Source organism: Bombina bombina, chromosome 3 (assembly GCF_027579735.1).
Source record: "Bombina bombina isolate aBomBom1 chromosome 3, aBomBom1.pri, whole genome shotgun sequence".
Lineage (NCBI taxonomy): Eukaryota > Metazoa > Chordata > Amphibia > Anura > Bombinatoridae > Bombina > Bombina bombina.
Genome location: NC_069501.1, coordinates 24,149,955 through 24,174,732, shown reverse-complemented (window position 1 = coordinate 24,174,732; position 24,778 = coordinate 24,149,955). Strand labels below are relative to the sequence as shown.

Below are 24,778 nucleotides of genomic sequence, written 5' to 3'. Positions count from 1 at the left end.
CTATAGATACTTGTACAATAAATACAACACTGGGCTATCAGTGTGTTTGGTAAGTGCTATAGATACTTGTACAATAAATACAACACTGGGCTATCACTGTGTTTGGTAAGTGCTATAGATACCTGTACAATAAATACAACACTGGGCTATCAGTGTGTTTGGTAAGTGCTATAGATACTTGTACAATAAATACAACACTGGGCTATCAGTGTGTTTGGTAAGTGCTATAGATACTTGTACAATAAATACAACACTGGGCTATCACTGTGTTTGGTAAGTGCTATAGATACTTGTACAATAAATACAACACTGGGCTATCAGTGTGTTTGGTAAGTGTTATAGATACTTGTACAATAAATACAGCACTGGGCTATCAGTGTGTTCGGTAAGTGCTATAGATACTTGTACAATAAATACAACACTGGGCTATCAGTGTGTTTGGTAAGTGCTATAGATACTTGTACAATAAATACAACACTGGGCTATCAGTGTGTTTGGTAAGTGCTATAGATACTTGTACAATAAATACAACACTGGGCTATCAGTGTGTTCGGTAAGTGCTATAGATACTTGTACAATAAATACAACACTGGGCTATCAGTGTGTTTGGTAAGTGTTATAGATACTTGTACAATAAATACAGCACTGGGCTATCAGTGTGTTCGGTAAGTGCTATAGATACTTGTACAATAAATACAACACTGGGCTATCAGTGTGTTCGGTAAGTGCTATAGATACTTGTACAATAAATACAACACTGGGCTATCAGTGTGTTTGGTAAGTGCTATAGATACTTGTACAATAAATACAACACTTGGCTATCAGTGTGTTTGGTAAGTGCTATAGATACTTGTACAATAAATACAACACTGGGCTATCAGTGTGTTTGGTAAGTGCTATAGATACTTGTACAATAAATACAACACTGGGCTATCAGTGTGTTCGGTAAGTGCTATAGATACTTGTACAATAAATACAACACTGGGCTATCAGTGTGTTTGGTAAGTGCTATAGATACTTGTACAATAAATACAACACTGGGCTATCAGTGTGTTTGGTAAGTGCTATAGATACGTGTACAATAAATACAACACTGGGCTATCAGTGTGTTTGGTAAGTGCTATAGATACTTGTACAATAAATACAACACTGGGCTATCAGTGTGTTTGGTAAGTGTTAGATACTTGTACAATAAATACAACACTGGGCTATCAGTGTGTTTGGTAAGTGCTATAGATACTTGTACAATAAATACAACACTGGGCTATCAGTGTGTTTGGTAAGTGTTAGATACTTGTACAATAAATACAACACTGGGCTATCAGTGTGTTTGGTAAGTGCTATAGATACTTGTACAATAAATATAGCACTGGGCTATCAGTGTGTTTGGTAAGTGCTATAGATACTTGTACAATAAATACAACACTGGGCTATCAGTGTGTTTGGTAAGTGCTATAGATACTTGTACAATAAATACAACACTGGGCTATCACTGTGTTTGGTAAGTGCTATAGATACTTGTACAATAAATACAACACTGGGCTATCAGTGTGTTTGGTAAGTGCTATAGATACTTGTACAATAAATACAACACTGGGCTATCAGTGTGTTTGGTAAGTGCTATAGATACCTGTACAATAAATACAACACTGGGCTATCAGTGTGTTTGGTAAGTGCTATAGATACTTGTACAATAAATACAACAATGAGCTATCAGTGTGTTTGGTAAATGCTATAGATACTTGTACAATAAATACAACACTGGGCTATCAGTGTGTTTGGTAAGTGCTATAGATACTTGTACAATAAATACAACACTGGGCTATCACTGTGTTTGGTAAGTGCTATAGATACCTGTACAATAAATACAACACTGGGCTATCAGTGTGTTTGGTAAGTGCTATAGATACTTGTACAATAAATACAACACTGGGCTATCAGTGTGTTTGGTAAGTGCTATAGATACTTGTACAATAAATACAACACTGGGCTATCACTGTGTTTGGTAAGTGCTATAGATACTTGTACAATAAATACAACACTGGGCTATCAGTGTGTTTGGTAAGTGTTATAGATACTTGTACAATAAATACAGCACTGGGCTATCAGTGTGTTCGGTAAGTGCTATAGATACTTGTACAATAAATACAACACTGGGCTATCAGTGTGTTTGGTAAGTGCTATAGATACTTGTACAATAAATACAACACTGGGCTATCAGTGTGTTTGGTAAGTGCTATAGATACTTGTACAATAAATACAACACTGGGCTATCAGTGTGTTCGGTAAGTGCTATAGATACTTGTACAATAAATACAACACTGGGCTATCAGTGTGTTTGGTAAGTGTTATAGATACTTGTACAATAAATACAGCACTGGGCTATCAGTGTGTTCGGTAAGTGCTATAGATACTTGTACAATAAATACAACACTGGGCTATCAGTGTGTTCGGTAAGTGCTATAGATACTTGTACAATAAATACAACACTGGGCTATCAGTGTGTTTGGTAAGTGCTATAGATACTTGTACAATAAATACAACACTGGGCTATCAGTGTGTTTGGTAAGTGCTATAGATACGTGTACAATAAATACAACACTGGGCTATCAGTGTGTTTGGTAAGTGCTATAGATACTTGTACAATAAATACAACACTGGGCTATCAGTGTGTTCGGTAAGTGCTATAGATACTTGTACAATAAATACAACACTGGGCTATCAGTGTGTTTGGTAAGTGCTATAGATACTTGTACAATAAATACAACACTGGGCTATCAGTGTGTTTGGTAAGTGCTATAGATACTTGTACAATAAATACAACACTGGGCTATCAGTGTGTTTGGTAAGTGCTATAGATACTTGTACAATAAATACAACACTGGGCTATCAGTGTGTTTGGTAAGTGTTAGATACTTGTACAATAAATACAACACTGGGCTATCAGTGTGTTTGGTAAGTGCTATAGATACTTGTACAATAAATATAGCACTGGGCTATCAGTGTGTTTGGTAAGTGCTATAGATACTTGTACAATAAATACAACACTGGGCTATCAGTGTGTTTGGTAAGTGCTATAGATACTTGTACAATAAATACAACACTGGGCTATCACTGTGTTTGGTAAGTGCTATAGATACTTGTACAATAAATACAACACTGGGCTATCAGTGTGTTTGGTAAGTGCTATAGATACTTGTACAATAAATACAACACTGGGCTATCAGTGTGTTTGGTAAGTGCTATAGATACCTGTACAATAAATACAACACTGGGCTATCAGTGTGTTTGGTAAGTGCTATAGATACTTGTACAATAAATACAACAATGAGCTATCAGTGTGTTTGGTAAATGCTATAGATACTTGTACAATAAATACAACACTGGGCTATCAGTGTGTTTGGTAAATGCTATAGATACTTGTACCATAAATACAACACTGGGCTATCAGTGTGTTTGGTAAGTGCTATAGATACCTGTACAATAAATACAACACTGGGCTATCACTGTGTTTGGTAAGTGCTATAGATACTTGTACAATAAATACAACACTGGGCTATCAGTGTGTTCGGTAAGTGCTATAGATACTTGTACAATAAATACAACACTGGGCTATCACTGTGTTTGGTAAGTGCTATAGATACTTGTACAATAAATACAACACTGGGCTATCACTGTGTTTGGTAAGTGCTATAGATACTTGTACAATAAATACAACACTGGGCTATCAGTGTGTTTGGTAAGTGCTATAGATACCTGTACAATAAATACAACACTGGGCTATCAGTGTGTTTGGTAAGTGCTATAGATACTTGTACAATAAATACAACACTGGGCTATCACTGTGTTTGGTAAGTGCTATAGATACTTGTACAATAAATACAACACTGGGCTATCAGTGTGTTTGGTAAATGCTATAGATACTTGTACAATAAATACAACACTGGGCTATCAGTGTGTTTGGTAAGTGCTATAGATACTTGTACAATAAATACAACACTGGGCTATCAGTGTGTTTGGTAAGTGCTATAGATACTTGTACAATAAATACAACACTGGGCTATCAGTGTGTTTGGTAAGTGCTATAGATACCTGTTCAATAAATACAACACTGTGCTATCAGTGTGTTTGGTAAATGCTATAGATACTTGTACAATAAATACAACACTGGGCTAATACTGTGTTTGGTAAGTGCTATAGATACGTGTACAATAAATACAGCACTGGGCTATCAGTGTGTTTGGTAAATGCTATAGATACTTGTACAATAAATACAACAATGGGCTATCAGTGTGTTTGGTAAGTGCTATAGATACTTGTACAATAAATACAACACTGGGCTAATACTGTGTTTGGTAAGTGCTATAGATACGTGTACAATAAATACAGCACTGGGCTATCAGTGTGTTTGGTAAATGCTATAGATACTTGTACAATAAATACAACACTGGGCTATCAGTGTGTTTGGTAAATGCTATAGATAATTGTACAATAAATACAACACTGGGCTATCAGTGTGTTTGGTAAGTGCTATAGATACTTGTACCATAAATACAACACTGGGCTATCAGTGTGTTTGGTAAGTGCTATAGATACTTGTACAATAAATACAACACTGGGCTATCAGTATGTTCAGTAAGTGCTATAGATACTTGTACAATAAATACAACACTGGGCTATCAGTGTGTTTGGTAAGTGCTATAGATACTTGTACAATAAATACAACACTGGGCTATCACTGTGTTTGGTAAGTGCTATAGATACTTGTACAATAAATACAACACTGGGCTATCAGTGTGTTTGGTAAGTGCTATAGATACTTGTACAATAAATACAACACTGCGCTATCAGTGTGTTTGGTAAGTGCTATAGATACTTGTACAATAAATACAACACTGGGCTATCAGTGTGTTCAGTAAGTGTTAGATACTTGTACAATAAATACAACACTGGGCTATCACTGTGTTTGGTAAGTGCTATAGATACTTGTACAATAAATACAACACTGGGCTATCAGTGTGTTCAGTAAGTGTTAGATACTTGTACAATAAATACAACACTGGGCTATCAGTGTGTTTGGTAAGTGCTATAGATACTTGTACAATAAATACAACACTGGGCTATCAGTGTGTTTGGTAAGTGCTATAGATACTTGTCCAATAAATACAACACTGGGCTATCAGTGTGTTTGGTAAGTGCTATAGATACTTGTACAATAAATACAACACTGGGCTATCAGTGTGTTTGGTAAGTGCTATAGATACTTGTACAATAAATACAGCACTGGGCTATCAGTGTGTTTGGTAAGTGCTATAGATACTTGTACAATAAATACAACACTGGGCTATCAGTGAGTTTGGTAACTAACAGGGACATGAAACCCTAGACAAGACAGAGGATTATAGAAAGATAATGTTCTACTTTATTTCTATCACATTTACTTCATTCTCTTGGTGTCCTGTGTTGCATAGCTTACCTAGGTAGACTCAGGAGCGTGCACGTGTTTGGAGCAATAGCAGCAGTTTTGCATCTCTGCTTATAACAATGCTGTACACCTTTGCTCACTCACTGGGAACAAACAGCAAAACCGCTTCCATTTGAGAATGAGGCGTCACTTGTTCTCCTGGGATGCAGGTGATTACCAGAGGGCCTTGTGAGGGGTTTAGGGGGTTGTTATTAAATGCAGGGGGAGCTGCTGGGGCTTATTATTAAATGTAGGAGGAGCTGCTGGGGGTTATTATTAAATGTAGGAGAAGCTGCTGGGGGTTATTATTAAATGTAGGAGGAGCTGCTGGGGGTTATTATTAAATGTAGGAGGAGCTGCTCGGGGTTATTATTAAATGCAGGAGGAGCAGCTGGGGGTTATTATTAAATGCAGGAGGAGCTGCTGGGGGTTATTATTAAATGTAGGAGGAGCTGCTGGGGGTTATTATTAAATGCAGGAGGAGCAGCTGGGGGTTATTATTAAATGCAGGGGGAGCTGCTGGGAGTTATTATTAAATGCAGGGGGAGCTGCTGGGGGTTATTATTAAATGCAGGAGGAGCAGCTGGGGGTTATTATTAAATGCAGGAGGAGCTGCTGGGGGTTATTATTAAATGCAGGAGGAGCAGCTGGGGGTTATTATTAAATGCAGGGGGAGCTGCTGGGGGTTATTATTAAATGCAGGGGGAGCTGCTGGGGGTTATTATTAAATGCAGGAGGAGCAGCTGGGGGTTATTATTAAATGCAGGAGGAGCAGCTGGGGGTTATTATTAAATGCAGGAGGAGCTGCTGGGGGTTATTATTAAATGCAGGAGGAGCTGCTGGGGGTTATTATTAAATGCAGGAGGAGCAGCTGGGGGTTATTATTAAATGCAGGGGGAGCTGCTCAGGGTTATTATTAAATGTAGGAGGAGCTGCTGGGGGTTATTATTAAATGCAGGAGGAGCAGCTGGGGGTTATTATTAAATGCAGGAGGAGCTGCTGGGGGTTATTAAATGCAGGAGGAGCTGCTGGGGGTTATTAAATGCAGGAGGAGCTGCTGGGGGTTATTATTAAATGCAGGAGGAGCTGCTGGGGGTTATTATTAAATGCAGGAGGAGCAGCTGGGGGTTATTATTAAATGCAGGAGGAGCAGCTGGGGGTTATTATTAAATGCAGGGGGAGCTGCTGGGGGTTGGAGGCAGCGTCACTTTCCGTGCGGACCATGGCAATACAGCAACAGAGATAACTTGGAAGAAAGGAGATGATAAATTGGCTGATGTGGAGAGCAATATAGCACCTTATTTTTATATCCTGGGTGACCGAGCCAGTGCGGATTTGTCCTCTGGGACCCTGACCATAAGGAACTTGATTGTTTCAGATTCAGCAATGTACACAGCGGAGGTTCTAATACACGGACAATACGACAAACGTCATTTCAAGCTCACTGTATTTGGTAAGTGCTATAGATACTTGTACAATAAATACAACACTGGGCTATCAGTGTGTTCGGTAAGTGCTATAGATACTTGTACAATAAATACAACACTGGGCTATCAGTGTGTTTGGTAAGTGCTATAGATACTTGTACAATAAATATAGCACTGGGCTATCAGTGTGTTTGGTAAGTGCTATAGATACTTGTACAATAAATACAACACTGGGCTATCAGTGTGTTTGGTAAGTGCTATAGATACTTGTACAATAAATACAACACTGGGCTATCAGTGTGTTTGGTAAGTGCTATAGATACTTGTACAATAAATACAACACTGGGCTATCAGTGTGTTTGGTAAATGCTATTGATACTTGTACAATAAATACAGCACTGGGCTATCAGTGTGTTTGGTAAGTGTTAGATACTTGTACAATAAATACAACACTGGGCTATCAGTGTGTTTGGTAAGTGCTATAGATACTTGTACAATAAATACAGCACTGGGCTATCAGTGTGTTTGGTAAGTGCTATAGATACTTGTACAATAAATACAACACTGGGCTATCAGTGTGTTTGGTAAGTGCTATAGATACTTGTACAATAAATACAACAATGGGCTATCAGTGTGTTTGGTAAATGCTATAGATACTTGTACAATAAATACAACACTGGGCTATCAGTGTGTTTGGTAAATGCTATAGATACTTGTACAATAAATACAACACTGGGCTATCAGTGTGTTTGGTAAGTGCTATAGATACTTGTACCATAAATACAACACTGGGCTATCAGTGTGTTTGGTAAGTGCTATATATACTTGCACAATAAATACAACACTGGGCTATCAGTGTGTTCAGTAAGTGCTATAGATACTTGTACAATAAATACAACACTGGGCTATCAGTGTGTTTGGTAAGTGCTATAGATACTTGTACAATAAATACAACACTGGGCTATCACTGTGTTTGGTAAGTGCTATAGATACTTGTACAATAAATACAACACTGGGCTATCAGTGTGTTTGGTAAGTGCTATAGATACTTGTACAATAAATACAACACTGGGCTATCAGTGTGTTTGGTAAGTGCTATAGATACTTGTACAATAAATACAACACTGGGCTATCAGCGTGTTCGGTAAGTGCTATAGATACTTGTACAATAAATACAACACTGGGCTATCAGTGTGTTTGGTAAGTGCTATAGATACTTGTACAATAAATACAACACTGGGCTATCAGTGAGTTTGGTAACTAACAGGGACATGAAACCCTAGACAAGACAGAGGATTATAGAAAGATAATGTTCTACTTTATTTCTATCACATTTACTTCATTCTCTTGGTGTCCTGTGTTGCATAGCTTACCTAGGTAGACTCAGGAGCGTGCACGTGTTTGGAGCAATAGCAGCAGTTTTGCATCTCTGCTTATAACAATGCTGTACACCTTTGCTCACTCACTGGGAACAAACAGCAAAACCGCTTCCGTTTGAGAATGAGGCGTCACTTGTTCTCCTGGGATGCAGGTGATTACCAGAGGGCCTTGTGAGGGGTTTAGGGGGTTGTTATTAAATGCAGGGGGAGCTGCTGGGGCTTATTATTAAATGTAGGAGGAGCTGCTGGGGGTTATTATTAAATGTAGGAGGAGCTGCTGGGGGTTATTAAATGTAGGAGGAGCTGCTGGGGGTTATTATTAAATGCAGGAGGAGCAGCTGGGGGTTATTATTAAATGCAGGAGGAGCTGCTGGGGGTTATTATTAAATGTAGGAGGAGCTGCTGGGGGTTATTATTAAATGCAGGAGGAGCCGCTGGGGGTTATTATTAAATGCAGTGGGAGCTGCTGGGAGTTATTATTAAATGCAGGGGGAGCTGCTGGGGGTTATTATTAAATGCAGGGGGAGCTGCTGGGAGTTATTATTAAATGCAGGGGGAGCTGCTGGGGGTTATTATTAAATGCAGGAGGAGCAGCTGGGGGTTATTATTAAATGCAGGATGAGCTGCTGGGGTTATTATTAAATGCAGGAGGAGCAGCTGGGGGTTATTATTAAATGCAGGGGGAGCTGCTGGGGGTTATTATTAAATGCAGGGGGAGCTGCTGGGGGTTATTATTAAATGCAGGAGGAGCAGCTGGGGGTTATAATTAAATGCAGGAGGAGCAGCTGGGGGTTATTATTAAATGCAGGAGGAGCTGCTGGGTGTTATTATTAAATGCAGGAGGAGCTGCTGGGGGTTATTATTAAATGCAGGAGGAGCAGCTGGGGGTTATTATTAAATGCAGGGGGAGCTGCTGGGGGTTATTATTAAATGTAGGAGGAGCTGCTGGGGGTTATTATTAAATGCAGGAGGAGCAGCTCGGGGTTATTATTAAATGCAGGAGGAGATGCTGGGGGTTATTAAATGCAGGAGGAGCTGCTGGGGGTTATTATTAAATGCAGGAGGAGCTGCTGGGGGTTATTATTAAATGCAGGACGAACAGCTGGGGGTTATTATTAAATGCAGGAGGTGCAGCTGGGGGTTATTATTAAATGCAGGGGGAGCTGCTGGGGGTTGGAGGCAGCGTCACTTTCCGTGCGGACCATGGCAATACAGCAACAGAGATAACTTGGAAGAAAGGAGATGATAAATTGGCTGATGTGGAGAGCAATATAGCACCTTATTTTTATATCCTGGGTGACCGAGCCAGTGCGGATTTGTCCTCTGGGACCCTGACCATAAGGAACTTGATTGTTTCAGATTCAGCAATGTACACAGCGGAGGTTCTAATACACGGACAATACGACAAACGTCATTTCAAGCTCACTGTGTTTGGTAAGTGCTATAGATACTTGTACAATAAATACAACACTGGGCTATCAGTGTGTTTGGTAAGTGTTATAGATACTTGTACAATAAATACAGCACTGGGCTATCAGTGTGTTCGGTAAGTGCTATAGATACTTGTACAATAAATACAACACTGGGCTATCAGTGTGTTTGGTAAGTGCTATAGATACTTGTACAATAAATATAGCACTGGGCTATCAGTGTGTTTGGTAAGTGCTATAGATACTTGTACAATAAATACAACACTGGGCTATCAGTGTGTTTGGTAAGTGTTAGATACTTGTACAATAAATACAACACTGGGCTATCAGTGTGTTTGGTAAGTGCTATAGATACTTGTACAATAAATACAACACTGGGCTATCAGTGTGTTTGGTAAGTGCTATAGATACTTGTACAATAAATACAACACTGGGCTATCAGTGTGTTTGGTAAGTGCTATAGATACTTGTACAATAAATACAACACTGGGCTATCAGTGTGTTTGGTAAGTGCTATAGATACTTGTACAATAAATACAACACTGGGCTATCAGTTTGTTTGGTAAATGCTATAGATACTTGTACAATAAATACAACACTGGGCTATCAGTGTGTTTGGTAAATGCTATAGATACTTGTACAATAAATACAACACTGGGCTATCAGTGTGTTTGGTAAGTGCTATAGATACTTGTACAATAAATACAACACTGGGCTATCAGTGTGTTTGGTAAGTGCTATAGATACTTGTACAATAAATACAACACTGGGCTATCACTGTGTTTGGTAAGTGCTATAGATACTTGTACAATAAATACAACACTGGGCTATCAGTGTGTTTGGTAAATGCTATAGATACTTGTACAATAAATACAACACTGGGCTATCAGTGTGTTTGGTAAATGCTATAGATACTTGTACAATAAATACAACACTGGGCTATCAGTGTGTTTGGTAAGTGCTATAGATACTTGTACAATAAATACAACACTGGGCTATCAGTGTGTTTGGTAAGTGCTATAGATACTTGTACAATAAATACAACACTGGGCTATCAGTGTGTTCAGTAAGTGCTATAGATACTTGTACAATAAATACAACACTGGGCTATCAGTGTGTTTGGTAAGTGCTATAGATACTTGTACAATAAATACAACACTGGGCTATCAGTGTGTTTGGTAAGTGCTATAGATACTTGTACAATAAATACAACACTGGGCTATCAGTGTGTTCAGTAAGTGCTATAGATACTTGTACAATAAATACAACACTGGGCTATCAGTGTGTTTGGTAAGTGCTATAGATACTTGTACAATAAATACAACACTGGGCTATCAGTGTGTTTGGTAAGTGCTATAGATACTTGTACAATAAATACAACACTGGGCTATCAGTGTGTTTGGTAAGTGCTATAGATACTTGTACAATAAATACAACACTGGGCTATCAGTGTGTTTGGTAAGTGCTATAGATACTTGTACAATAAATACAACACTGGGCTATCAGTGAGTTTGGTAACTAACAGGGACATGAAACCCTAGACAAGACAGAGGATTATAGAAAGATAATGTTCTACTTTATTTCTATCACATTTACTTCATTCTCTTGGTGTCCTGTGTTGCATAGCTTACCTAGGTAGACTCAGGAGCGTGCACGTGTTTGGAGCAATAGCAGCAGTTTTGCATCTCTGCTTATAACAATGCTGTACACCTTTGCTCACTCACTGGGAACAAACAGCAAAACCGCTTCCATTTGAGAATGAGGCGTCACTTGTTCTCCTGGGATGCAGGTGATTACCAGAGGGCCTTGTGAGGGGTTTAGGGGGTTGTTATTAAATGCAGGGGGAGCTGCTGGGGCTTATTATTAAATGTAGGAGGAGCTGCTGGGGGTTATTATTAAATGTAGGAGGAGCTGCTGGGGGTTATTATTAAATGTAGGAGGAGCTGCTGGGGGTTATTATTAAATGCAGGAGGAGCAGCTGGGGGTTATTATTAAATGCAGGAGGAGCTGCTGGGGGTTATTATTAAATGTAGGAGGAGCTGCTGGGGGTTATTATTAAATGCAGGAGGAGCAGCTGGGGTTATTATTAAAAGCAGTGGGAGCTGCTGGGAGTTATTATTAAATGCAGGGGGAGCTGCTGGGGGTTATTATTAAATGCAGGCGGAGCTGCTGGGAGTTATTATTAAATGCAGGGGGAGCTGCTGGGGGTTATTATTAAATGCAGGAGGAGCAGCTGGGGGTTATTATTAAATGCAGGAGGAGCTGCTGGGGGTTATTATTAAATGCAGGAGGAGCTGCTGGGGGTTATTATTAAATGCAGGAGGAGCAGCTGGGGGTTATTAAATGCAGGGGGAGCTGCTGGGGGTTATTATTAAATGCAGGGGGAGCTGCTGGGGGTTATTATTAAATGCAGGCGGAGCTGCTGGGGGTTATTATTAAATGCAGGGGGAGCTGCTGGGGGTTATTATTAAATGCAGGAGGAGCAGCTGGGGGTTATTATTAAATGCAGGAGGAGCAGCTGGGGGTTATTATTAAATGCAGGAGGAGCTGCTGGGGGTTATTATTAAATGCAGGAGGAGCAGCTGGGGTTATTATTAAAAGCAGTGGGAGCTGCTGGGAGTTATTATTAAATGCAGGAGGAGCTGCTGGGGGTTATTATTAAATGCAGGGGGAGCTGCTGGGGGTTATTATTAAATGTAGGAGGAGCTGCTGGGGGTTATTATTAAATGCAGGAGGAGCAGCTGGGGTTATTATTAAAAGCAGTGGGAGCTGCTGGGAGTTATTATTAAATGCAGGGGGAGCTGCTGGGGGTTATTATTAAATGCAGGCGGAGCTGCTGGGAGTTATTATTAAATGCAGGGGGAGCTGCTGGGGGTTATTATTAAATGCAGGAGCTGCTGGGGGTTATTATTAAATGCAGGAGGAGCAGCTGGGGTTATTATTAAAAGCAGTGGAAGCAGCTGGGGTTATTATTAAAAGCAGTGGGAGCTGCTGGGAGTTATTATTAAATGCAGGGGGAGCTGCTGGGGGTTATTATTAAATGCAGGCGGAGCTGCTGGGAGTTATTATTAAATGCAGGGGGAGCTGCTGGGGGTTATTATTAAATGCAGGAGGAGCTGCTGGGGGTTATTATTAAATGCAGGAGGAGCAGCTGGGGTTATTATTAAAAGCAGTGGGAGCTGCTGGGAGTTATTATTAAATGCAGGGGGAGCTGCTGGGGGTTATTATTAAATGCAGGCGGAGCTGCTGGGAGTTATTATTAAATGCAGGGGGAGCTGCTGGGGGTTATTATTAAATGCAGGAGGAGCTGCTGGGGGTTATTATTAAATGCAGGAGGAGCAGCTGGGGTTATTATTAAAAGCAGTGGGAGCAGCTGGGGTTATTATTAAAAGCAGTGGGAGCTGCTGGGAGTTATTATTAAATGCAGGGGGAGCTGCTGGGGGTTATTATTAAATGCAGGCGGAGCTGCTGGGAGTTATTATTAAATGCAGGGGGAGCTGCTGGGGGTTATTATTAAATGCAGGAGGAGCTGCTGGGGGTTATTATTAAATGCAGGAGGAGCAGCTGGGGTTATTATTAAAAGCAGTGGGAGCTGCTGGGAGTTATTATTAAATGCAGGAGGAGCTGCTGGGGGTTATTATTAAATGCAGGAGGAGCAGCTGGGGGTTATTATTAAATGCAGGGGGAGCTGCTGGGGGTTATTATTAAATGCAGGAGAAGCAGCTGGGGGTTATTATTAAATGCAGGAGGAGCTGCTGGGGGTTATTAAATGCAGGAGGAGCTGCTGGGGTTATTATTAAATGCAGGAGGAGCTGCTGGGGGTTATTATTAAATGCAGGAGGAGCAGCTGGGGGTTATTATTAAATGCAGGAGGAGCAGCTGGGGGTTATTATTAAATGCAGGGGGAGCTTCTGGGGGTTATTATTAAATGCAGGAGGAGCGGCTGGGGGTTATTATTAAATGCAGTGGGAGCTGCTGGGAGTTATTATTAAATGCAGTGGGAGCTGCTGGGAGTTATTATTAAATGCAGGGGGAGCTGCTGGGGGTTATTATTAAATGCAGGGGGAGCTGCTTGGGGTTATTATTAAATGTAGGGGGAGCTGCTGGGGGTTATTATTAAATGCAGGAGGAGGTGCTGGGGGTTATTATTAAATGCAGGAGGAGCTGCTGGGGGTTATTATTAAATGCAGGAGGAGCAGCTGGTGGTTATTATTAAATGCAGGGGGAGCTGCTGGGGGTTATTATTAAATGCAGGAGGCGCAGCTGGGGGTTATTATTAAATGCAGGGGGAGCTGCTGGGAGTTATTATTAAATGCAGGGGCAGCTGCTGGGGGTTATTATTAAATGCAGGAGGAGCAGCTGGGGGTTATTATTAAATGCAGGGGGAGCTGCTGGGGGTTATTAAATGCAGGGGGAGCTGCTGGGGGTTATTATTAAATGCAGGAGGAGCAGCTGGGGGTTATTATTAAATGCAGGGGGAGCTGCTGGGGGTTATTATTAAATGCAGGAGGAGCTGCTGGGGGTTATTATTAAATGCAGGAGGAGCAGCTGGGGGTTATTATTAAATGCAGGGGGAGCTGCTGGGGGTTATTATTAAATGCAGGAGGAGCTGCTGGGGGTTATTAAATGCAGGAGGAGCAGCTGGGGGTTATTATTAAATGCAGGAGGAGCTGCTGGGGGTTATTATTAAATGCAGGTGGAGGTGCTGGGGCTTATTATTAAATGTAGGAGGAGCTGCTGGGGGTTATTATTAAATGTAGGAGGAGCGGCTGGGGGTTATTATTAAATGCAGGGGGGAGCTGCTGGGGGTTATTATTAAATGCAGGGGGGTGCTGCTGGGGGTTATTAGTAAATGCAGGGGGAGCTTCTGGGGGTTATTATTAAATGCAGGAGGAGCTGCTGGGGGTTATTATTAAATGCAGGGGGAGCAGCTGGGGGTTATTATTAAATGCAGGAGGAGCTGCTGGGGGTTATTATTAAATGCAGGGGGAGCTGCTGGGGTTATTATTAAATGCAGGGGGGAGCTGCTGTTTCTATATAGAAGGATTCACTAAACCGATCCTTGTTAAGAGGAAGGCGCTATCCCCCCAGGTAACAACCCTCTATATCTACCCCATTGGTGCGTGAGTGTCTCCTGTCTGATGGGTTTATTATAGGGGAGATGATGTCTATAAATTACTCCTTATTCTTACTAATTAAAGGGACGTGACTGGCTCCTGTCTGATGGGTTTATTATAGGGGAGATAATGTCTATAAATTACTCCTTATTCTTACTAATTAAAGGGACGTGAGTGGCGCCTGTCTGATGGGTTTATTATAAGGGAGATGATGTCTATAAATTACTCCTTATTCTTACTAATTAAAGGGGCGTGAGTGACACCTGTCTGATGGGTTTATTATAGGGGATATGATGTCTATAAATTACTCCTTATTCTTACTAGTTAAAGGGACGTGAGTTTCACCTGTCTGATGGGTTTATTATAAGGGAGATAATGTTTATAAATTACTACTTATTCTTACTAATTAAAGGGACGTGAGTGTCTCCTGTCTGATGGGTTTATTAAAGGGGAGATAATGTCTATAAATTACTACTTATTCTTACTAATTAAAGGGACGTGAGTGGCGCCTGTCTGATGGGTTTATTATAGGGGAGATAATGTCTATTAATGACTCCTTATTCTTACTAATTAAAGGGACGTGAGTGGCGCCTGTCTGATGGGTTTATTATAAGGGAGATAATGTCTATAAATTACTGCTTATTCTTACTAATTAAAGGGGCGTGAGTGACACCTGTCTGATGGGTTTATTATAAGGGAGATAATGTCTATAAATTACTCCTTATTCTTACTAATTAAAGGTGCGTGAGTAGCTCCTGTCTGATGGGTTTATTATAGGGGAGATAATGTCTATAAATTACTTCTTATTCTCACTAATTAAAGGGACGGGAGTGGCTTCTGTCTGATGGGTTTATTATAGGTGAGATAATGTCTATAAATTACTCCTTATTCTTACAACTTAAAGGGACATGAAACCCAGTTTTTTCTTTAATGATTCAGATAGAACATTCAATTTTACATACCTTTCTAATTTAATTATTCTATCAATTAATGCTTCATTCTCTTGGTATCCTTTATTGAAGGAGCAACAATGCATTACTTGGAGCTAACTCAACACATCTGATGAGCCAATGATAAGAGGCAAATATGTACATCTACCAATCAGCAGCTAGCTCCCATTAGGGCTTTGCTGCTCCTAAGCCTGACTATGTATGCTTTTCAACAAATGATACCAAGAGAACCAAACAAATTAGTTAATAGTAGTAAATTAGAAAGTTGTTTAAAATGTCTGATCTATCTGAATCATAAAGGTTTAGTTTTGTCTTTAATACGTCATATGATTGCGGTCATGTCCTGTAGGTCAGTAGGACAAATTCTTTACAAATGCATTCGGCAAGTTTCACACTTCTTATGAGCAGACTATGGAGTAGAGTTACTAAGGGTCGAGCGGACATGAATTGCTGTAGTGATCATGTGTGCTCGACTAAATGCAGGCGGTATACGCTGTCGGTATTTATCATTGCACAAGCATTTCTAGTGAAATGCTTGTGCAATGCGCCCCCTTCTCATTGGCAGCCAATCGGCCGCTAGCAGGGGCCGTCAATCATCCCGATGGCATTGGATCGGGACGATTTCAGTCCACCACCTAAAAGGTGGCGGAGACGTTAAGAAGCAGAGATTTTGCTTTTCAGGTGGACCAGAAACTATGGGGCTCTGAAGTAGCATCCGTTGCTTAATAAATGGGGCCCTATGTCTTTTTTTCTTTGTGTAGATAGCTAGGACCGGGGTCCCCTGTAAAGCCTTGTGCTAGTGGACATCAGACCCACTTCCCTCTGACTCTGCCCCTCTGCATGACACAAGTGCAGGGCAGGTCCTGAGGGACGGTCACCATGTTGTCACTTTTCTCATTGTGTCACAAGGTCAGAGGTAGATGATATAAAGAGCAGATTCTAATATCAGAACTTTATGTGAATTATTTATCTTCACAGATGCAGTTCCTCAGCCTAATGGTACTTGTACGAGAAACCAAGAGAACGTTACTCTGCATTGCACATTCCCACCCTCTCCATCTACCATTGTAACGTTACAGAACAGCAGCAATATCACCGTTTGTAACACAACAACATGTACCATAACTATGGCTACGGAGGGTGACGTCACCTGCTATGTCAGGAATCCTGTATCTAAAAAAAACTTCACGTTACACTGCCCAGCACCAGGTGAGTGTGACCTGCATGTTTGTTTGTTTATGCATTTATTAGTAAAGAAATCTTCAGAGGAAAACAAAAGCATGATCATTACTAGAACACACAACTAGACTTTGTGCTATAATCCTGAAAATAATAAAGAAGGATAATCCTCATACTGTGCTAGTTACAGTGCTCTTTATTTATAAGTTATAAAATCTGGCACTCACAGAAGAATATGTGTTCATTAGTTATAAAACTGATATTACTATTAGTTATAATAATGATAACCATAACTTCATGTCTCAGATTCAACCTCCTGGTCCTAGATACTTTCTGTGCATTTGAATATGTATTTATATATTTTTTCTAAAGCTTTGACGGAATTCTGATTTTCTGCCTTTGAACATGAGAAAACCCTCGCTGTAAACCATTTCCCACTACCTATTTTTTATACAGGCCGAGTAGGTGGGGCAATTATGCTTTTATAAAGGTGCTATGAGAATTATGTGATTATAGCTCTTTTCCTTCTTAATATGAGGAGAGTCCACGGCCTCATTCCTTACTTGTGGGAAATACTGAACCTGGCCACCAGGAGGAGGCAGAGACAACCCAGCCAAAGGCTTAAATACTCCCCCTACTTCCCTCATATCCCAGTCATTCTTTGCCTTTCGTCACAGGATGTTGGCAGAGAAGTGTCAGAAGATTGGGAGTAGTTCCTCATGAAGGGTATCTACCTTTGAAATGGGACTGAACGCATCCAGACTCGTATTATCAGCTCCTAAGCAATCAGTGTTGACGAGTTTCACTGCCTGCTTCCATCACTCAAGTCCATGTCAGGAGCGATAATACGAGACTGTCACACTTGAGAGGCTGTGTTTCTGTTCCACGGCATAGATTCCGGTAAGATCCTTTCATTTTTTTACACATATAATAATGCAAGAAGACAGGGTCACAGTGTGGCTCCCTTTATCTGTATGGAATCAAGGGTTAATATCTCCTGAGGGGGATTGTTGAACAGTGGGGATTAATCACGTAAATTTATTTGATTATGCTGCGACATGTGTGAGATGAGACTCAGGCAGATGTTGGAACGTACAGGGGTTTTCCTTCTTAATACAGGGAGAGTCCACATTCCTGCATTCCTTACTTGTGGGAAATACTGAACCTGGCCACCAGGAGGAGGCAAAGACCCCCCCCCCCCCACTTCCCTCATCCCCCAGTCATTCTTTGCTTTTCATCACAGGAGGTTGGCAGAGAAGTGTCAGAAGTTTTTGGAGTAGTTGCTTAGGAAGGGCATCTACCCTTCAATATGGGACTGGAGTTATAAGTAGTCTTGTCAGCCTCTCAGTGAGAGCATGGATGAAAGTTAGAGTCCCGAGATGCAGGAAGAGTCTTTCTGCGAAACCATCCAGACTCATATTAACTCCTAAGAAATCCACGTTGACGAGTTTCGCTGCCTGCTTTTCTTCACTCAAGTCCATGTCAGAAGCGATGCTACAGTCTATCACACTTGAAGGACCGTGTTGCTGTTCCACGTCATAGATTCCGGTAAGATCGTTTGATTTTTTACACATATGTTAACGCTAGAAGACAGGGTCACAGTTGGGACTCCTTTTATCTTTATGAAATCAAGGGTTAATATCTCTTGAGGGGGATTGTTGAACTGTGGGGTGTTAATCATATTTGTACTGATGTGATTTATGCTGCTTATATGGGTGAGATGTTTTGGGCTCATAGGCTGATATGGAACGTACAGGTTGCTCCTTTACTTTGAGAGCTGCACAGTTTTATTAAGCTTGGCACTCTTTTCCTTGTTGTAAGCCTGCATTGCAATAATCTCCATTACTGACCTCAGGACTCAGCTTCCTTTTTCCTCATTTCATACACTCTTTTCCTTTAGTAGGGGCGGTCCTGCATTGAGCATCGTGTGACCAGGAGTGGTCCTATTTCCTATTCCTGACCGAGTGACTACGGAGAGGAGCGAGTTTTCTCTACACTTTCAGGGTCTTAGGAGGTGGTGAGTGCCCCTGCCATTGTGGGTATAGGTGTTGGTTGGTTTTCTTTGATTTATATAAAGTTACCTAGTTATGGAGGATTCTGATTTCTCTTGCAAGATGTATTGAGTCCACGGATTGATCCAATACTTGTGGGATATTCTCTTTCCCAACAGGAAGTGACAAAGAGAGCACCCACAGCAGAGCTGTCTATATAGCTCCTCCCCTAACTCCACCCCCCAGTCATTCTCTTTGCCTGCACTCATAGGAAGCTGGTAAAGTTTAAGAGGTGATAGAAATATTAGTTTAAAGTCTTCAAGCAAGAATTTTTTATTTTCTAAATAGTACCGGAGTGTGCTATTTTTACTCAGGCAGAGCATGGAAGAAGAATTCTGCCTTGAGTCTGACGATTTCAGCAGCTGTAACTGAGATCATGTTTCCTTCCCACAGAGGTCTGAGAAATACAACGGAATCTTCAGTGTGGGGAGAGGTTCGTTCCTATAAATGTTTTTGAGGTATGTACAGTCTAATTATTTCTGAGGAGAACAGGTTCAGAATTTTAGACCTAAAAATGCATACTAGTGGGGCAAGTATAGTCCTAATAGAAAGGGGACTAGTCCTGCGTACTTTATTTATGCCTAATGCACTCATGGCTCATATACTGAAAGAGTTCCATGTGCTAACAGTGGTACGGTGCTTATTAGTGTTGGGTGAGACTCTGTGATTACCGGGCAGGAAGTTTTCACTCTCGTTTGTATAGGGGGTTCCACATGGCTAGTGTTTTACAATCACCGCTTCTCATGCGGTCTGACATGGCTGTTCCCCATCATCGCAGATGGGCGGGGCCTATTTTCGCGCCTTCAGTGCGCAGTTAGTAGCCGGAGGAGACGGTCACAAGCAGTAGCTTCTCCAGGGGCTTGCAATCTGCCTAGTTGTACCGGAGTGTTACTGGTGGTTTATTAGAAGGGCAGGTAGGCACCATGGCAGAGCTGTGGCGAGGTGTTATTTGTTTTAAGCACTTTTAATTACCAGATGTGATAAAATCGCCATAAGGGGTTAAATCTGGTCCATACTTGGGGTGCAATACCATATAGTCCATAGGTACCTTCCCTAGCAAAATTGGCCATTTTCATTAACGTTTAGGCACTTTTACAGTTTTTGTGTACATTTTATTTTCTTAAAGGTACAGTAACGAGTTTTCAAAAATCGTTTTTTCTCAAACAATAAAGGTTTTCCAAGACTTGTACTGTGTTTATTAGTCTGTTCAACATGTCTGACATTGAAGAAAGTCAGTGCTCCATGTGTTTAGAGGTCGTTGTGGAACCCCCCCTTACATTGTGTCCTACTTGTACCGACAGGGCCCTACACTGTAAAGATCATATCTTAGGTATTGATAGTGTGTCTAAAGATGATTCTCAGTCTGAAGAGAACCATGACATGCCACCTAATGATTCTCAAGTGTCTCAACCCATTACTCCTGCACAAGAGACGCCAAGTACTTTTAGTGCGTCTACTTCTTTTACTCTACAGGATATGGCGGCAGTAATGTCTAACACCCTTACAGAGGCGCTGTCTAAACTGCCAGGTTTGCAAGGTAAACGCAGTAGGTCAGGTTTAGAGACAAATGCTGACCCTTCTGATGCCTTAGTGCCTATTTCCGATGCTCCTTCACTATGCTCTAATGTGGGGGTTAGGGATTTTATGTCTGAGGGAGAATGTTCAGAATCAGGGAACCCAATTCCTCATATTGACTCGGACACTCCTTCCTTTAAATTTAAATTAGAACACCTTCGCCTGTTGGTCAGGGAGGTTTTGGCAACTCGAGACGATTGCGATCCTATCACAATTCCCCCAGAAAAATTGTGCAAGATGGATAAATATTTAGAATTGCCTTCTTACACGGACTTATTTACAGTTCCTAAGAGGATTGTTGAAATTGTTAAGAGGGAATGGGATAGACCAGGTATACCGTCCCCCCCCCCCCTCCTAATTTTAAGAAAATGGTTCCAATATCTGATACCATGCGGGACTCCTGGCAACTTGTCCCTAATGTAGAAGGAGCTATTTCCACGCTAGCAAGGCATACAGCAATTCCCATTGAGGACAGTTGTGCTTTCAAAGACCCCATGGATAAAAAATTAGATGGTCTTCTAAAAAAATTGTTTGTCCAGCAAGGTTTTCTCCTACAGCCGACGGCCTGCATTGTTCCAGTAACTACGGCAGTGGCTTTTTGGTTGGTCGCCCTGGAGGAGTCTCTGGAAGTTGAGACCCCCTTAGAGGAAATTCTGGACAGAATTATGGCCCTTAAGTGGGCTAACTCTTTTATTACCAACGCTGTTTTTCAGATTGCAAAATTAGCAGCAAAAAATGCAGGTTTTGCCATTTTAGCACGCAGAGCGTTATGGCTAAAGTCTTGGTCTGCTGACGTATCGTCTAAATCTCAATTTTTATCTATTCCCTTCAAGGGTAAGACCCTATTTGGGCCTGAACTGAAGGAAATCATTCCTGACATTACTGCAGGTAAGGGACATGCCCTGCCTCAGGACAAATCCCTTAAGACGAGGGGTAGACGGTTCCTCTGCTAAGCAGGAAGGGAACTTTACTCCATCCAAGTCGGTCTGGAGACCTAACCAGGCCTGGGATAAAGGTAAACCAAACAAGAAGCCCGCTGCTACTTCCTAGACAGCGTGAAGGGGCAGCCCCCGATCCGGGACCGGATCTAGTAGGGGGCAGACTGTCTTCCTTTGCTCAGGCTTGGGCAAGGGACGTACAGGATCCCTGGGCATTAGAAATTGTGACCAAAGCCAATTTTAAGGCTAGACTTGTATACCCGGCAAAGGTAATTTTGGATAAAGATGGCGAATCTCACAGCTTTACTAAGCTTGAGGAGATAAAGGCATATTGCCACAGTATAGGCCTTTAATAACACACACAATAGTTGGCAAAATAGCCTCAAAAACAATCTCAAAAAAAAAAAAAAAAAAAAAATTACTATTGTGTCTTTGATACTGGGAACTAAGATGGATAACAAAGTCCCATTTGACTTCCTGAAAAGGATTAAAGAAACACATGATCTGTTGAGAGGGAAAGGTAGAGGAGTGGGATTATGTGGTGAGGGGTCGGGAAGCCCGTTTTTTAGCAGTTATAAATATTCATTTTTTTTTTTTTTTTTTTTTTTTTTTTTTTTTTCCCATGAATGTTGGATTACCCCATGTTTTAATTTTTCCTTGGTTTGAATGGTTAAGTTAAAATTCCTCTCCTGGAATACTGGTGGGATATCATGCCCAAGTAAAAGGAAACAGATAATTAGACATCTTGGTCTTCAAAAACCAGATGTAGCACTTATACAGGAGACCCATCTTAGACCTTAAGAAGCCGCTAAACTCAAAAGTAAGTGGGTGGGGGAGGTAGTGTTTACCCCATATGATAAAGCTAAAAGAGGACTGGCTATTTTGATTAGCAAGCAGCTGAGCTATAATATAATTACAGTGGATAACAATCTCAATGGGAGATATCAAATTCTTGAGATTGAAATCAATGGTTTCAACTTTGTACTTTGTAATATCTATGGACCAAACCGGATAGATAAAAAATTCTGGGAAGATATTAGTTTGAAACTATTTCTTTACGCAGGGAAAAACTTAGTGGTAGCTGGCGATTTCAATATGGCCTATTCATATGTTCTAGATAGGTCAAGATCCAGGTACGCACCCAGGAAAGCTAGGGAAACAGATATTCTCCAAAAATTTTGTAAGAAATTAGCACTACAAGATGTATGGCGGGCACATAATCCGGATCGCCGGGAATACACATGTGTTTCCCGCGCGTATTCTTCTTTTTCTAGAATTGATTACTTCTTAATAGCTAAACATATGTTGAAGATGAAGGTACGCGCAGACATTTGTGACATTGTGATTTCGGACCACGCAGTGATTACATTGGAGATAGGTTTGAGCGTTAGATCCCCTTCAGGGAATCATAGAGTACATTTCCCCCAACATCTATTTAACAATCTTCACTTCAAAAAATGGATCCAAAATAGATGGTTTCAATTTAAAGCAGATAATAAGGAACATCTAAACAAACCAGAAATTTTCTGGGAAACGGCCAAAGCTGTTTTTAGAGGGGAAATTAAGGCATACATGGCAAAAATGCGGGCTATTTGGGGGAAAAGAGAGGAGCAGCTCTCAAATACCCTAGCTAATAACTATAGGAGATATCTTAATAACCCTTCGGTCGAACGATGGCAAATCTATAAGGACAGTAAGTCGGTATATGACACATTCTTAAAACAACACTCGGTTTCAGAAGAAACCAAACTGAAGGCCCTCTATTCAGGAGCACAAGGGGTCTCAGCTAAATATTTAGCTAGAATTGTTAAGATTAGGAAGCAGAAAAGTTATATTCCAGCAGTCAAATTTCGAGACATTAGAGTAACAGACCCCCTAGAAATAAGAGAGGCTTTTTTTCAGACATATCAAGAATTATATGCAGCTAAACAGATCAATCTCTCTTCGAAGCAACAGTTTTGGCAAGGGGTGACTTTACCCCAAATCGAGACAGAAGATCTACGTAGGCTTAACGAACCGATTTCAGTACAAGAAGTTGTCAATGCGATAAAAAGATTAAAACTGGGTAAAGCACCTGGACCAGACTCCTTGCCCGCAGAGTTTTATAAGCTCTTGCTTGAACAGATTCCAACAGTTCTAGTCAATTTATTTAATGAATACTTTATTGGGAGCAAGTCCCAATCCCCCATATTCGCAGCATCTAACGTAGTTCTGATACCCAAAAAAGGCAAAGACTTGGAACTCCCTCTATCATATAGGCCTATCTCACTTCTGAATCAGGACTATAAAATCCTTACTTATATTCTGGCTAGTAGATTGAAAGTCCCTCTAGAATATATGGTGCATCCTGACCAAACCGGGTTCATGATGGCTAGAAATCCGGTCAAAAATTTAAGGAAAGTCCAGTTGTTCCTCGATTACTATTGGAACAATTTTGAAAGACAGAGACACTCTCCCAAGCCAGATCTTGCACTTCTCACAATCGACGCTGAGAAAGCGTTTGATTCTATTATTTGGGACCATCTTTTCACGGCATTGGGTAAATTTGGTATATCAGGCGCTTTCCATCAATTCATCAGGCAGCTATACGATAAACCATCTTCCTCAATTATAGTTAATGGAGAAGCTACCGAGAAGATAACGTTGGGGCGTGGTACCCGGCAAGGGTGTCCCTTGTCGCCCTTTCTTTTTAATTTATCTCTTGAACCACTAGCAATTTACCTAAGGCAAGAATTGCAGGGCATTCAGTTAGGAAGGCATAAATTAGTTCTATCTCTTTTTGCTGACGATCTTCTATTATTTCTTAGCAATACGGCAACGTCTATCCCGCGATTATTAAATATTTGCAATTTGTTTAGTTCATTTTCAGGGTACAAAATAAACTATGCAAAATCAGAAATTCTATGGATACGTAAACCTACAAGTTTAAACAACTTTCCTTTTGCAGAATCCACTCAGATTTCCTATTTAGGAATTAAGCTCACTAGGGATCCTACTCTCTGGTATGGGCTTAACTTCAAACAATGCATCAAGGCCCTAGCTACCAAACTACAGAGTTGGAGTAACCTCCCACTCTCACTTACAGCACGAATTATGCTAATTAAAGTGGTACTATTTCCCAAACTCTTGTATTTTTTGCAAAATCTCCCACTGCTCTTATACAAGAAAGACTTGATCTTCCTCAACCAGTCTTTCAATCAATTTATTTGGCAACGCAAGAAACCTCGGATGTCCTTACTTAAGTTAACCCTACCAAAAGCTTTTGGAG

At 40.8% G+C, this 24,778-nt stretch overlaps 1 protein-coding gene across 5 annotated transcripts in view; it reads left to right on the top strand.

Annotated features, from left to right (window-relative positions):
- The window catches only part of CD58 (CD58 molecule), a 753,750-nt gene that overhangs the window by 83,815 nt on the left and 645,157 nt on the right, over window positions 1–24,778 (top strand). For all 5 annotated transcript variants that reach the window (XM_053705745.1, XM_053705746.1, XM_053705749.1 and 2 more), the window contains exon 3: window positions 16,746–16,976. In XM_053705745.1, the coding sequence (XP_053561720.1) occupies window positions 16,746–16,976 (231 nt within the window). The remainder of the gene's footprint in view (window positions 1–16,745; window positions 16,977–24,778) is intronic.